Raw genomic sequence first — 15768 nt, 5'->3', positions numbered from 1 at the left:
CTCGCTTTCTCACCCAGGCTGGAGTGTAGTGGCATGATAATGGCTCACTGCAGCCTCGACCTTCTGCAGTCCAGTGATCCTCCCACCTCAGCCTCCTGAGTAGCTGGGACTACACATGGGTGCCACCATGCCCAGCTAATTTTTAAAATTTTGTAGATGTGAGTTCTTGCTATGTTGTCCAGGCTGGTCTCAAACTCCTGGCTTCAAGTGATTGTCCTGCCTCAGACTCCCAAAGTGCTGGGATTACAAGTGTGAGCCACTGCACCTGGCCTGTTCGCCCCTTCCTTTTTTTCCCTTTATCTAAGTCTTTGCTCCAGCCCAGAAAACTGATTTTTTCTCACCCACTTGGAGGAAAGAGCAATCAAACTTTCAGGATTTTTGCCTCCTCAAAGCTCACCTTTGGCAACATTTGAGTCCTTTCCCCTCCTGCCTGGAGGAGAAAACAAAAGCCAAAGTCAGCACCTGGCTGCACCTTCCCCGGGCACCCTGCATTATTCAGCATAGAACAGCGACTCAGGGATCCAGTGAGCCAACTCTCTTGCCGTTGGAGGGATTACTGTGAAATGCAGTGAGTACATGTATTTTTCACAACAGACAAGAGCTCGGCTGCTGCTTCCTATTATGGGCAAATCCACAGTCTCCCAGGTGTTACAGCTTCGTCATGTCTGCTTCTTCATTCTTTATTCAAAGAAGGCTTTCATTATATTTTAGTGAGTCAGGGTCTTGCTGGTGAATCACACTGTTGTTGCCACTGTGTCAGGGATCCCCAAGACCAACCTCACTTCCAGTAATTGCCTATGAGGACCCAATGTATAGTTGTGCTCGTGGCTAAGATTTCTTACAGCAAAAGAATACTGAGCTAAATCAGTAATGGGGAAAGTCCACTGGGCAAAGTCTGGTGGGAACCAGCAAAAGCTCCTAAGAGTCCCTTCCCAATGGAGTCACACAATTTGTCTCTCCAGCAACGAATCGTGACAACATGTGTAAAATGTTATCTACCAGGGAAGCTCATTAGAAACTCAGTGCCCCAGGTTTTTACTGGGGACTGGTCACATAGGCGCTCTCTGCCTAACAAGCAACAACATTTCAGATTCCCAGAAGGGAAGCTCATGTTCAGCATAAAACATATTGCTTGAACAAACAGTTTCGGAGGAGTAAACCACTCTTATCAGATGGAGAATGGTCGGAAACCTCCCGAAATCAAGTTCACAGATGCCAGGCAAGGGCCAGTCTTGCAAGCTGGCCTTTCTAAGGATAGTAGTTTCAGACCTGCTATATTACCTCTTTTTTTGCACAGAACTCAACTAGAAAGCTTTAAAATACATAATCAAATCAGACAGAACCAATGGAAAAAAGTCAGTAACATACAGATGAACTGAATGGCACCATGGACTAATTGGATCTAAGTGACACATAAAGAAAGCTCCTCATAATGACAGCAGACCGTGTATTCCCTCATGGGTGGTTTTGAGGGGTTCATGGCTCCAGTGGATGAAGTACCTGCCGACATGGTGGAAATAGCAAGAGAACAAGGGTGGAGCGTGAAGAGATGACTCAACTGCTGCCATCTCATGATAAAAATTTAACCTGTAAGGAGCTGCTTCTTTTATTATTATTATTATTATTATCATTATCATTATTATTATTATTATTATTATTATACTTTAGGCTCTATGGCACATGTGCGCAACGTGCAGGTAAGTTACATATGTATACATGTGCCATGCTGGTGCGCTGCACCCACCAACTCGTCATCTAGCATTAGGTATATCTCCCAATGCTATCCCTCCCCCCTCCCCCCACCCCACAACAGTCCCCGAAGTGTGATGTTCCCCTTCCTGTGACCATGTGTTCTCATTGTTCAATTCCCACCTATGAGTGAGAATATGCGGTGTTTGGTTTTTTGTTCTTGCGATAGTTTACTGAGAATGATGATTTCCAATTTCATCCATGTCCCTACAAAGGACATGAACTCATCATTTTTTTATGGCTGCATAGTATTCCATGGTGTATATGTGCCACATTTTCTTAATCCAGTCTATCATTGTTGGACATTTGGGTTGGTTCCAAGTCTTTGCTATTGTGAATAATGCTGCAATAAACATACATGTGCATGTGTCTTTATAGCAGCATGATTTATAGTCCTTTGGGTATATACCCAGTAACGGGATGGCTGGGTCAAATGGAATTTCTAGTTCTAGATCCCTGAGGAATCGCCACACTGACTTCCACAAGGGTTGAACTAGTTTACAGTCCCACCAACAGTGTAAAGGTGTTCCTATTTCTCCACATCCTCTCCAGCACCTGTTGTTTCCTGACTTTTTAATGATTGCCATTCTAACTGGTGTGAGATGGTATCTCATTGTGGTTTTGATTTGCATTTCTCTGATGGCCAGTGATGGTGAGCATTTTTTCATGTGTTTTTTGGCTGCATAAATGTCTTCTTTTGAGAAGTGTCTGTTCATGTCCTTCGCCCACTTTTTGGTGGGGTTGTTTGTTTTTTTCTTGTAAATTTATTGGAGTTCATTGTAGATTCTGGATATTAGCCCTTTGTCAGATGAGTAGGTTGTGAAAATTTTCTCCCATTTTGTAGTATATCTAGAAAACCCCATTGTCTCAGCCCAAAATCTCCTTAAGCTGATAAGCAACTTCAGCAAAGTCTCAGGATACAAAATCAATGTACAAAAATCACAAGCATTCTTATACATCAATAACAGACAAACAGAGAGCCAAATCATGAGTGAACTCCCATTCACAATTGCTTCAAAGAGAATAAAATACCTAGGAATCCAACTTACAAGGGATGTGAAGGACCTCTTCAAGGAGAACTACAAACCACTGCTCAAGGAAATAAAAGAGGATACAAACAAATGGAAGAACATTCCATGCTCATGGGTAGGAAGAATCAATATCATGAAAATGACCATCCTTCCCAAGGTAATTTACAGATTCAATGCCATCCCCATCAAGTTACCAATGACTTTCTTCACAGAATTGGAAAAAACTACTTTAAAGTTCATATGGAACCAAAAAAGAGCCCGCATCGCCAAGTCCATCCTAAGCCAAAAGAACAAAGCTGGAGGCATCACACTACCTGACTTCAAACTATACTACAAGGCTACAGTAACCAAAACAGCATGGTACTGGTACCAAAACAGAGATATAGATCAATGGAACAGAACAGAGCCGTCAGAAATAATGCCACATATCTACAACTATCTGATCTTTGACAAACCTGACAAAAACAAGAAATGGGGAAAGGATTCCCTATTTAATAAATGGTGCTGGGAAAACTGGCTAGCCATATGTAGAAAACTGAAACTGGATCCCTTCCTCACAACCTTATACAAAAATCAATTCAAGATGGATTAAAGACTTAAATGTTAGACCTAAAACCATAAAAACTCTAGAAGAAAACCTAGGCATTACCATTCAGGACATAGGCATGGGCAAGGACTTCATGTCTAAAACACCAAAAGCAATGGCAACAAAAGCCAAAATTGACAAATGGGATCTAATTAAACTCAAGAGCTTCTGCACAGCAAAAGAAACTACCATCAGAGTGAACAGGCAACCTACAAGGAGCTGCTTCTTATGGATGAATAAAGAGAGTAGTTTCCTGCGATGAAATCTACTCCCAGTGAAGATGCTGTGAACACTGTGGAAATGACAGCAAAGGATGAGTTGATTAGGTAATGGCAGGATTTGAGACATCTGACTCCAATTTATAAAGGAGTTCTACTGTAGGTAAAATGCTATCAAGCAGCATTGCCTGTTACGGAGAAATCTTTCGTGAAAGGAAGAGTACATCAATGGAGTAAATTTCATTGTCGTCTTATTTTAAGAAATTGCCACAGCCCTCCATGTAGTATTAGCTTGTTAAAAAGTAAATAAAAAAGAAAATAAATTGCCACAGCCACCCAATTTTCAGCAACCAGCACCCTGATCAGTCAGCAGCCATGTACATCCAGGCAAGACTCTCTACTAGCCCAAAAGTTACAACGCATTGAAGGCTCAGATGATCTTTAGCATGTTTTAGCAATACAGTATTTTCCAATTAAGTTATGTACATTTTTTGACATAATACTATTGCACAGTTAACTGATTGTAGTGTAGTGTGAGCATCACTTTTATTTTATTTTATTATTATTTTTTAAATTTTTTATTTCAATAGGTTTTTGGGGGAACAGGTGGTATTTGTTTACATGAGTAAGTTCTTTAGTGGTGATCTGTGAGATTTTGATGCACCCATCACCCGAGCAGTATACACTGAAACCAATTTGTAGTCTTTCATCCCTCACCCCCCTCCCACCCTTTCGCCTGAGTCCTCAAAGTCCATTGTATCATTCTTATGCCTTTGCATCCACATAGCTTAGTTCCCACTTATGAGTGAAAACATACTATAAACATCACTCTTATATGCACTAGGAAATAAAAAAACGTGTGCGACTTGCTTTATTGTGGTGTTCTGGAACGGTACATGCAATATGTATGATTTATGCGTTCATAAATTTCTGAAGGGGACATAATTTAACATGTAAAAGTCCACCATCTGGCACCTCAGATTCATGTTCCCTCACATCTAAAATACATTCATCTCATCTCAACATCCTCAAAACTCTTAATTCTTTCCAGCATCAACTCTAAATCCCAAATCTCATTCAAATGTCATCAAAATCAGGAAAGGGTGAGAGTCAGAGTATGTTGTATTCTGGGGCAAAATTATTTTCATCTGTGAACTTGTGAAACCAGACAAGATGTTATCTGCTTCCAAAACAGCATGAAGGTGCAGGCATAGTAGAAACATTCCTATTCCAAAATGGAGAAGATGGAAGGAGAAAAGGAGTCATGGAGTCCAAGCAAGGTTTCAGACTTTAAGAGATTTTAAGGCTTCAGAATGGTCCTCTTTGGCTTGATGATGTGTCCTCTGGGCCTAGTAGGGTGGCAGCTCTGCCCTCTTGGCCCTGAGTGTTAGCCCTGCTCCCTCACCCCTGGGCAGAAGCCCTGTTTTCTGAAATTGAGGAGGTGGCTCTGCCATCTGGAGCTCAGGAAGAGGCGTCTGGATTCCTGTTCCCCAGGTCATTGCTGTCTGGGCCTATAGAGGCAGTGGCAGCTTGCCAGCCTCTGCATCTGTAGCTCTCCCCTCAAAGTCACTCTTCCTTTATTTTGTCCCATTTCTGTCCCTTTCATTTCAGGCTGGCTGTGCTTCTTTTGGTATAAAATCCTCAAAAACATGTTGGCCTCTGATGCAATTCATGGCATCCATGCCAACAGATCCTGAGTCCTCCCTAGATCTTTCCTGGATAAATGCATCTCCTTCCCTGCATTCTGCTGAGATGGTTGACTGGATCCATGACTCACATAGCTCATATCTTTAGTAATCAGTTGTCCCGCTACACCCTTGGCCCTATTTCCAGAGCTTGCTATCTGGGTAGGCTGAGAATCTTCTAAATAATCAAGGGCTGATTCCTTTTTGCTCAGCAATTCTGTTGTTGTTTTATTTCTCCTCCCTTACATTTTGCAACCAGCAGCGAGGAGAAACCAGGCCACAACTTCAATACTTTGCTTAGAAATGTTCTTAGCTACATATGCAATTTCATCACTTACAAGTTCTACTCTGCATCTAAGAGAATGCAATCTAGCCAAATTCTCTGCTACTTTCTTACAAGGATTGTGTGTCCACATGTTTCCAATAACGTGTTCCCCATTCCTGTCTGAGCGCTTACCTTCAACATTCATATTTCTAGGAATATTCTGTTCATGATGATGGATGTATTTTCTAAGATGACAGAAACTTTCTCTATAGTTATATAAACACCCATACAATGCTAGAAACTCTCCTCCATTTGAATGACCTCCCATAATGATTCATTCAGAGGAGAGAAGCGATCTGCTGGGAACTCTTAGAGCTTCCAAAACCCAGTCTACCTGTGCTTGCCCTGGCATTCTCTGCTGCCCTTCTGCATACAATGCTCCTAACTAAAGCCAGCCCCTCACCTCAGCTCAGGATCCCATGCCTCCCACCTTTTCAGGAGCTTTGCTCCTGCAATGATCATTCCTCTCTCCTGAACCACCAACTCCTCCCTCTAAATGGGATCATTCCCCAAGCTAAGGGGGGAACTCACCTTCTTCCCCCATGTCCTCCCATAGCTACTAACACATTTATCTGCTTCCTTTCAAAGCGAAACTGCATGAACTTATACAACCCACTGCATTGGAGTCGTTTTTTCAAAATTCTATGGAAAGGAAAATGAACCAGAACAACCAAAACGATTCTGAACTATAACTTTGGGGAACTCACACTACCTAATTTCAAGAGTCATGTTAATTCTATAGTAATCCAGGGAATGTGGTACTGGGGAAAAATCAACAGATCAGAATGGAGTCCAGCAATATGTTCACAGACATGATAAACTCATTTTCAAAAAAGGTGCAAAGGCAATGTAGAAATATTATCTTCTTGAGAAATTGTGTTGTTTTCTACCTTGCTTCTTGGCCACGACATTCATTGCTCTTTACTCCCCTGGGTCCATTCCCCGTTTATCTCCTTTGCAGTTCAACTGCTCTTCTGTTTAACTGTCTGTCTGCCCCACCACAGTGTGGTAGCCTCCGTGGGACATACCACGTGTGGTTCCTTGGTCTTCACATTTCCAGCATCCCAGATATTTCCTGCAACATGGCAGAAACCCATGCATATATAAATGAGAAAAAAGTATGTATAAATATATATAATAAAATAATTTATTTATGTCACAAAAGGTTTTTCTGAGCCACATCCTCCACTCATGGTGACATGGGACTGTCCCCAGTGTTTCTGGATGCATGAGAATGGTAGGGCAAGAGAGGGAACAAAGCCTCTTTGTCCCTTTCCTTCTACTACTAACACCTTAGGGATGTGAGTCTGGGGACAGTGGGAAAACCCCGGCTGGCCTTGCATGTGCCTGACTCAGCGTGCACGCTCCTTGCTGCCCAAGTCCTTTGTTGTCCATGTGCCTTGCTGTCTGCCTTCTGTCCCCGCAGAGCTGTGCAAGGAAACATCATGACTTCCTTCTGTGTTGCTGACTAGGAGTCAGCCAGTAAGTCCGAAGATCAGTCTTCCCAGAGTTGAAGTGGGAGAGAGTTTGAGGAGGAGCCCGCGGTGCGGTCTATGGCCTCCGGTGGGGAGGTGCTTGAGGTTCCTGTCCTTCTCCTAACAGGTGGCGACATAGCCATGGCCTTGCTGCCGTGGGGGTCCCAGACAGGGGAGGAAGGAGGGCCATAGAGGGGAGGAGGACCTAGTGAACATGGAGTGAGTTTTGAAGGGGGAAACTATTTGTGGTATTTGTGTCCCGGAGGCATATGAAACCGCCCACAGAAGACACATTCCGAAGTCTTCAGTGGGAACCTGGGAGAGGGTAGAGGACTGCGGGGCGCGGCATGGGGTGGGGCGAGGAGAGGCGCCACAGCCCACTAGGCAGGCACCGACCTCACTGCGCATGTCCACTGGGTGTCTTCCCCTGGGCTCCTTTGCCCACGTGGTGAATGCCCTGGAGCTGTGAGGGTGTGAGGGTCGCGTTCCTGCCGTCTGGACTTTTTCTGTCCTACTGAGACGCAGCTGGTAGGTCCGCAGGCCAGTCCTCCCAAGGGTTGAAGTGTGAGTGCGTGTGAGGAGGAGCCAGTGGCTGTCCGGAGCGTGGGACAGCGTGGCCCGTGGCCTCAGAGGCCAAAGGGTCTCAAAGTGATCATCCTTCTCCTCGTGAGGTGGCACTGCCATGGGCCTTGTTGTGGTGAAGTCAGAATGAGGGAAGAAGGTGGGCCGCGTAGTTGAGAGGGGTCAGATGAAGATGGGGTGAGTGCTGGGGGTGCCGGGGCAGGTATCTGAGTCCCTGGAACCCTCGACCGAGGACAGATTTCAGACTCCTCCGTGTCGACCCGGGAAGGAGCCGGGTGGGCATTAAGGAAGGGAACTGGGAACGCTGCGGGTTGGTGACTATGGCCCTGAGGTCTGTAAAGCGCCTGGCAGAGGTGTACAGTGAGGAGGGCCCAGAGCTGTGTGGCAACTTCTCAACTCCACCGTGGAGGTTTGAATGGGCGGGGCTCTGCATTCCAACAAAATTTGATTTTGGGGGGAAATGGGCCTAGCAAATGGGTGTGTGACAAAAGCCGTGGTCACTGCAGTTTTAATTCTCTGGCTGTATTTTCCCAAATGTCTCCACGGAGGAGAGTTCAGTTGTGAAACCAAACCTCATCGGAAATATCCTGTCTTTTGCCAGGAGCCTTAAGAAATTGCTCAGCTAGCTTCACCAACTTAATGGCTTCCCAAGCATTCAGAAGGCACACATACTTACACTTGCCCTGAGACTTAGTTCGAAAGTATTTACAAACTTTTAAAAAATGACAAGTTAACATTTGGTCATGGAAGTGGTCAAATATAGCTGTCTTTTCAAGTGCATTTACCAATTCACAGTATTCTGTTTGCAGTGTGAAATATGATTTGGCGAGGAAGATCAACATATAGGCCTAGACCAAGGAGAAGTGTACCACCTCCTGAGCTGATTGGGCCTATGCTGGTGAGTGCCTTAACCTTTGATGTTTTCTATTAGCAGAAAGTTATTTTTGTAACTTGTTGTTGCAAAACTATGTTTTGTAATTGTTGTTGAACCAGTATAGACATACCAATAAAGGTCTCCCATGCTGATAAAAATAATCATGGCATCTCATGAAGGAAAGACTAGACCAAGAGGATTAAGTTCTTCTGTTGTCTGGATGGATGATCTTGTGTTCCACAGATTTTGCCCATGATTTCCTTCTCATGCTTATTTGCAAAAGATTACACACATTCATCCCAGCTTAGATTAAAACAGCTTCCAAAGCCCTTGAGGGCAGCTGTCTTAGAGTAACCTCTCTGTGGGAAGAGTAACTTTATAAAAAATAAGTATGTGGAATAGTGTTGGAGAAATGTCTTTAGACTTATGATCAGAAATATCTATGTATTCTGTATATTTGTATTATTGAAATGTATTGATAACAAAACTTTTTATCTGCACACACACACCCCTGGTTCCAGGAGCCCAGTGATGAGGAGCCTCAGCAAGAGGAACCACCAACTGAAAGTCAGGATCCTGCACCTGGTCAGGAGAGAGAAGAAGATCAGGGTGCAGCTGAGATTCAAGGTGCTGGGAAGGGAAAGAAAGAACGTCTATGGGGAGGGGAGGAGGCCTATGCCATGACAGAAGGAAAGAAAACATTAGGAAAGGATCTCAAATATTTGCTGAGAGTTGGCTGGAAAAGTGAAGAGTATAGTTTGCAGCTTCATAGAGTCCCTGGATATAATGAATCTTCTCTTACCTTTGAAATATATTTTGTATGCTTGAAAATACAGTCCTTGCTAAATCAGATGAAACTGTTTAATTTGATGTACAAAAATGTACATTATTTCAGTAGTTTACTTTGATCTTCTTAGAATGTTGTTGTCTGATCTTCTCAGCCGAGGTGTCCACAGTATTGTATGCACCCTTTAATAGCATGTAGAATGCCAAGTCACCCTACCTGAATACACTGAATAAAGCTCATTTGCATAAGGATGTTAGCCCCATTTTATAAATAAGAAAACTGAGGCTCTGAAATGGAGGCTTACCAAGAACACTTGACTCATGGAGAAGGAATTCATATTTCATTCCAAGGTTTGTGTTCTCCCTACCATTCACATTAGAAAACGTGAATGATTTTGCTTGAAATGTTAATACTCAAATGTGTCTGTACTGTAAGTACTTCAGTATTGGCTCAGGACAAAACAAAGTTCAGTGAAGCAGGATAGCAACGCCAGAAAAGAGCTCAATGAATGACAGCCACTCTTTCCTTTGCTTTGTATTTTTAACAGTATGTTTGGTAAAATCTGGATAATTCAGGACATTGGCATACAGGTAGCTATATTAGTATGATTTTAAAGGGCTTTTAAAGAGTTGTTTATATACTTTTATAATTAGAAAACTTGAAGTACAATAAGATTATCATAAAACAGAAATTATTTCCTCAACAGATAGCATTTTGAGGTTAAACATTGACAGAATTTGGGTCATGGGTTACTTTAGCAATTCACTGTTAAGGGGTTTCCAGCATATGACTGTCAACAATGCCCATTAATTTTTTTTCACTTAAGTTTCTGTACTCTTGTGGAAGACAGCGATTTTGCTGTTATATTTGGTACTTTTTTGTGAATGGGATTCATTTATGGAAAGTTACATATAGGGCCTTTGGACCTAAGTTTGTTTAATTTTAACCAAAAAATTTTCAAGTGACCTCAACAGGTGATGAGTGTCAGGACTGTAAGATTTGTCATAGGCTCACCAATATATTCATCTAATCTTTCAGAAAATTACATTTAAGTTATTATTAAAATGCTATCCATTGGGCAGTCTTTAGGTTTCCTAGATAGCCGACACTCACTGTTTATAATACACAATGGTAAAGTCTAGGAAATGTAAGTGTGGTGTGATTTTTCCTCAGATTGTCATTTAAGATTAGATTTCATAATACAGGAAAACAAAGGTGGGACATCTTTGCATCACATTTATTACCACAGTCGCCTGCAGCCTTTTATTTCATAACATTGAGGAAAAGAATATTATCATTTCCTTCTTTATCTTTCTTGTTTGCCTGCTTCAATCGATAATCTTTGTATTTTTTAGTGCCTGACCTGGAAGCTGATCTCCAGGAGCTGTCTCAGTCAAAGACTGGGGATGAATGCGGAAATGGTCCTGATGACCAGGGGAAGATTCTGCCAAAATCAGAACAATTTAAAATGCCAGAAGGAGGTATGCTATCCATTATTATGTGCTTTCTGTTTTCCACGATATTATACTTTTGATAATAAGAGAGAACATGACTATCCCTTTAAAATCAGAGTTCAAATGCAGACTTTCTTTGAAAGGTTGTTCAGACCCCAATTGCCTGACTGTAAGACTTAAACACTATCAGACACAGACACAAATTGGGTCAAACCCACATTGAATCATCAAATATGAAAGCATATTCTTACTTCTGATTATACCCAACAACTAACAATTTTCAGATTTTTTTCTAATTTCTGCTTTTAACAAATATATAACGCATTTGTAATACCAGTTTGTGTGAAATATCCTGAGCACCTTAAGCAGATTCTAGTACCAGCTCTAACATTATTTGTGAGATTCTGGATGAATTCCATAAATTCTACAACCATCTTTTGCTGTTATTGAAAATAGTAAATGCAAATCAGATGTATTAACATCTGTTTCAAAGTTGATATCTGTATCCTCATGTTCCGTTGGATAGAATACAAAGATATGATTTGTTTTTCATAACAATCAGTTTCACTCCAGTTATAATATCTGAGTTGAGATTTCATGGTTCCTAAGAAAATGAGTGGGCAACTTGCTTCATGAAAGTATCTTTTCCACATATTTTCCAAATTGATGACTGTTAATCAGAAGAGCTTCTGAATTTATAGGAAGCATTCCATGTTTATGGAAGAAATTGCCTAAATGTTTTTACTCTACACTGCTGAACCATTCCATTAGACTATTTACATGAAAGATAGTTTTCAATTATTTCCAGGAGCCCATTGAACAATCCTCAATTGTATTCTTAGGAAGATAGTCTTAAGTGAATATCTTGTTAAAACAGAAAATTACACGAGAAAGGAAAATATTGATGAAAATTATAAAGAGCAATAGAATAAATCTAAGGGAAAAGGAAAGAGGTACTTAATAAGAGACAGGTATGAAACATTAGTAAAAGGAAATGTAATCCAAAAGTAATACATTTAAAATATTGTTCTTTTGAAAAATAGCTATGAATAGGGTAATAATTTACACACTCTTGAAGAAAATGGAAAAAGCTCAACATGGAATATGAACGAGACCCTAACAGATACTGAATATATGGTATAATCGAAAGTGAATACATTCTTGAATTCTAGTATTTTCAAAATATGAATGAAATGATTGATATGCTAGGAACACATACATTAGTTAATTTATTCCAGTAATACCTGAACATCTAAGCATCACAAAGACTGTGGGAAAACTTCTGAAATTTCCCACTTATCCCTCAAAAACACTTAACTTTTAGAAACAAATATTTGGCTTTTCCAGATGTCTTACTGTCCTTTTCTATTTTCCTCTCCCTCCATTTCTTTTTTTGCCCCACTGTTCATGATATATGCCTCTTTCCCATTTTGATGTCAAAAATAATAGTGATAGATTAAACTGAATGTGACCATGTAATTTATTTTACCAATGGGAATACTTTCAAGTGTAAAAAGAGGGACTCTTCATATTGACATCAGGATGGTAGGTGAAAATCTTGGACAAATGGTTACCGTACCTTACAGACCACAGAAGGATGAACTAGCCCCAAGCAATATTTTTGGACTTCTGTGCAAAGAGAAAAAACAAATGCAGTACTGACCTTTCAATTCACTGCACTTTTGCAGTTCCTAATGTGACATAAACTGTTTCCCAGGAGCTTGTTGAACATCCAGACTATTATTTCAGGGCAAAACATTGCATTACATTATACATTGTTTGTAAATTCCTTTTGTTTCTTAGGTTTGTTGTGTGTTGGTCATATTTTTATTAAAACAATACACAATGTTTCCTTTTCACTTTGAGCCACCTTTTAATAGGTTCACTTGATTTAAAGTGTTCTGAAGTTAGACAGTTTTTGGTTTCCTTGAACTACAGAAAGCAGGATGTTTTAAAAATGTTGCTAATGTATATACTTGGAAGCCTGTCTTCAAAGTCTCTACAGAGGTCTAACTGAATGTTAGCCATCGGGTTACTCTTAGGCTTCTGGTTTTAGTCCATGGTATAAAACCAAAACTTTGGTGTCCTTTGCAAACCTTTAATGTCATCTGAATACAGTTCTGCTACTAATGTTCCCTCCTGTTATATTTCTATTATAGGTGACAGGCAACCACAGGTTTAAATGAAGACAAACTGAAACAACACAAACTGTTTTTATCTAAGATATTTGACGTAAAAATATCAAAATAAACTTTTGCAGCTTTCTCCAAAGAAGTCTTGCACACTTTTTGTTCATTTTATTCCCAAATATTTGATACTATTGAAAATGGTGGCCAGGTGTGGTGGCTCAAGCCTGTAATCCCAGCACTTTGGGATGCTGAGACAGGAGGATTTCTTGAGCTCAGGAAACTGACACCAGCTTGGGCAACATAGTGAGACCTCCTCACTGCAAAATAAATGAATGAATGCATGAATGTATGCATGTATGTATGTAGCCTTAGTCCCAGTTACTCCTGAGGCTACGTTGAGAGGATCCCTTGAACTCAGGAGGTCGAGGACGTAGGTAGTTATGTTCAGGCCACTGCAACTCCAGCCTGGGTGACAGAGTGAGACTCTGTTTAAAAAAAAAAGGAAAAGTATCATTTTTGAAATTTTCTATTCTGATTACACTGGTACACACACTTGTGATATTATGAAATATATAAATATATATTTGGTCCTCTACCCTCTATACTGGCATACAACTCTTAATATTTTTAGAATCTCCACAAAGTGATGTCTTTTTGTATGCTAATGAGTTGGACTGATGCCTAGCAGCCCCTAGGTAGCTTTGGGATGGGGGATTAGAGGGCTGGGACTTTCAGCCCCACCCCAAACCTTCAGGGAAGGGAGAAGGGCTGAAGGTTAAGTTGATCACCAATGGCCAGCCAGTGGTTTAATCGATCACACCTGCATAATGGAAACCTCCATGAAAACCCAAAAGGATAGGGTTCAGAGAGCTTCTGGATAGCTGCGCACATGGAGCGCAGCATTTCCACAGAGGGCATGGACGCTCCCTACCCCTTAACTCATTCCTTACCTTATGCATCTCTTTAACTGGATCCTTTCTAATATCCTGTTTAAATCAACCCATAAATGTATATGTTTCACTGAGTCATGAGATGTTTTAGTAAATTAATTGAACTCGAGTAGGAGTCATGGGAAATTCAATTTATAGCTGGTGTGTCAGAAACACAGTAAAACAACCTAGGGCTTGAAGCAATTGGCAGGGCCCTCTTGTGGGACTGAGCCCTCAACCTGTGCAATCTGATGCTATCTCCAGGTAGATCCTATTGGAGTTGAATGAGAGGATACCCAGCTCGTGTATGCTGCAAAACTGATTGCTTGCTCGGTGTGTGGAGAAAAGCCCCCACATATTTGGTCACAGAAGTCTTTGATGTTACTGGTTGTAGGGCAAGAACAGAAAAAACACTTTTTTCTTCCATTCAACCAACAGGTATCATGTTTGTATATTGTTTTTCTATGCAGTAAACTTGCTAAATATCCTCATTCCAAATTTATCTCTAGATCCTTTCTGATTTTCAACATACACAATCATATCATCTTTGAATAACAACAGCTTGTTTCTGACATTTCAAACACTATAATTTTTCCTTTTTCCTATTTTACAACATTGGATGGACCCACCCAATACAATGCTGATTAGAACTAGTAATTGTGGCCATCCTTCTTTTATGTGTAGTAGGCACTGGAAATTTTTTATTTTTTATTTTTTATTTTTTATTTTTTATTATACTTTTTTTATTATTATACTTTAGGTTTTAGGGTACATGTGCACAATGTGCAGGTTAGTTACATACGTATACATGTGCCATGCTGGTGTGCTGCACCCATTAACTCGCCATTTACCATTAGGTATATCTCCTAAAGCTATCCCTCCCCCAGGGTACATATGCACAATGTGCAGGTTAGTTACATATGTATACATGTGCCATGTTGGTGTGCTGCACCCATTAACTCGTCATTTAACATTAGGTATATCTTCTAATGCTATCCTTCCCCACTCCCCCTACCCCACAACAAGCCCCAGTGTGTGATGTTCCCCTTCCTGTTTCCATGTGTTCTCACTGTTCAATTCCCACCTATGAGTGAGAACATGCGGTGTTTGGTTTTTTGTCCTTGTGATAGTTTGCTGAGAATGATGGTTTCCAGCTTCATCCATGTCCCTGCAAAGGACATAAACTCATCCTTTTTTATGGCTGCATAGTATTCCATGGTGTATATGTGCCACATTTTCTTAATCCAGTCTATCATTGTTGGACATTTGAGTTGGTTCCAAGTCTTTGCTATTGTGAATAGTGCTGCAATAAACATACGTGTGCGTGTGTCTTTATAGCAGCATGATTTATAATCCTTTGGGTATATACCCAGTAATGGGATGGCTGGGTCAAATGGTATTTCTAGTTCTAGATCCCTGAGGAATCACCACACTGACTTCCACAATGGTTGAACTAGTTTCCAGTCCCACCAACAGTGTAAAAGTATTCCTACTTCTCCACATCCTCTCCAGCACCTGTTGTTTCCTGACTTTTTAATGATCGACATTCTAACTGGTGTGAGATGGTATCTCATTGTGGGTTTGATTTGCATTTCTCTGATGGCCAGTGATGATGAGCATTTTTTCATGTGTCTTTTGGCTGCATAAATGTCTTCTTTTGAGAAGTGTCTGTTCATATCCTTGGCCCACTTTTTGATGGGTTGTTTGTTTTTTTCTTGTAAATTTGTTTGAGTTCATTGTAGATTCTGGATATTAGCCCTTTGTCAGATGAGTAGATTGCAAAAATTTTCTCCCATTCTGTAGGTTTGCCTGTTCACTCTGATGGTAGTTTCTTTTGCTGTGCAGAAGCTCTTGAGTTTAATTAGATCCCATTTGTCAATTTTGGCTTTTGTTGCCATTGCTTTTGGTGTTTTAGACATGAAGTCCTTGCCCATGCCTATGTCC

General features: G+C 40.8%; 1 protein-coding gene across 2 annotated transcripts; it reads left to right on the top strand.

Moving 5' to 3' along the window:
• Nucleotides 1-7519: 7519 nt before the first annotated feature.
• XAGE3 (X antigen family member 3) lies at nt 7520-13037 on the top strand. 2 transcript variants are annotated; one of them, XM_054472452.1, is made up of 5 exons: nt 7520-7597; nt 8461-8549; nt 9047-9152; nt 10668-10793; nt 12926-13037. In XM_054472452.1, the coding sequence occupies exons 2-5, from the start codon at nt 8469-8471 to the stop codon at nt 12946-12948; spliced, it is 336 nt and encodes a 111-aa protein (XP_054328427.1). In that variant the 5' UTR covers nt 7520-7597; nt 8461-8468; the 3' UTR covers nt 12949-13037. The 2 variants fall into 2 exon arrangements, with proteins under 2 accessions (XP_054328427.1, XP_054328428.1); XM_054472453.1 differs by lacking the exon at nt 7520-7597 and adding an exon at nt 8301-8352.
• Nucleotides 13038-15768: the final 2731 nt, after the last annotated feature.

Source organism: Pongo pygmaeus, chromosome X (assembly GCF_028885625.2).
Source record: "Pongo pygmaeus isolate AG05252 chromosome X, NHGRI_mPonPyg2-v2.0_pri, whole genome shotgun sequence".
In the NCBI taxonomy this organism is placed as follows: Eukaryota; Metazoa; Chordata; class Mammalia; order Primates; family Hominidae; genus Pongo; species Pongo pygmaeus.
Note: the sequence above shows the minus strand (reverse complement) of the source record. Positions and strands in the feature narration are given on the sequence as shown.

Bases quoted from the DNA above. Each gene is read 5' to 3' on its own strand.
- XAGE3 (XM_054472452.1), top strand. From the start codon at position 8,469: ATGATTTGGCGAGGAAGATCAACATATAGGCCTAGACCAAGGAGAAGT. The intron at 8,550-9,046 runs GTGAGTGCCTTA...CCCTGGTTCCAG, and splicing joins AGCTGATTGGGCCTATGCTG to GAGCCCAGTGATGAGGAGCC. The intron at 10,794-12,925 runs GTATGCTATCCA...TTTCTATTATAG, and splicing joins ATTTAAAATGCCAGAAGGAG to GTGACAGGCAACCACAGGTT.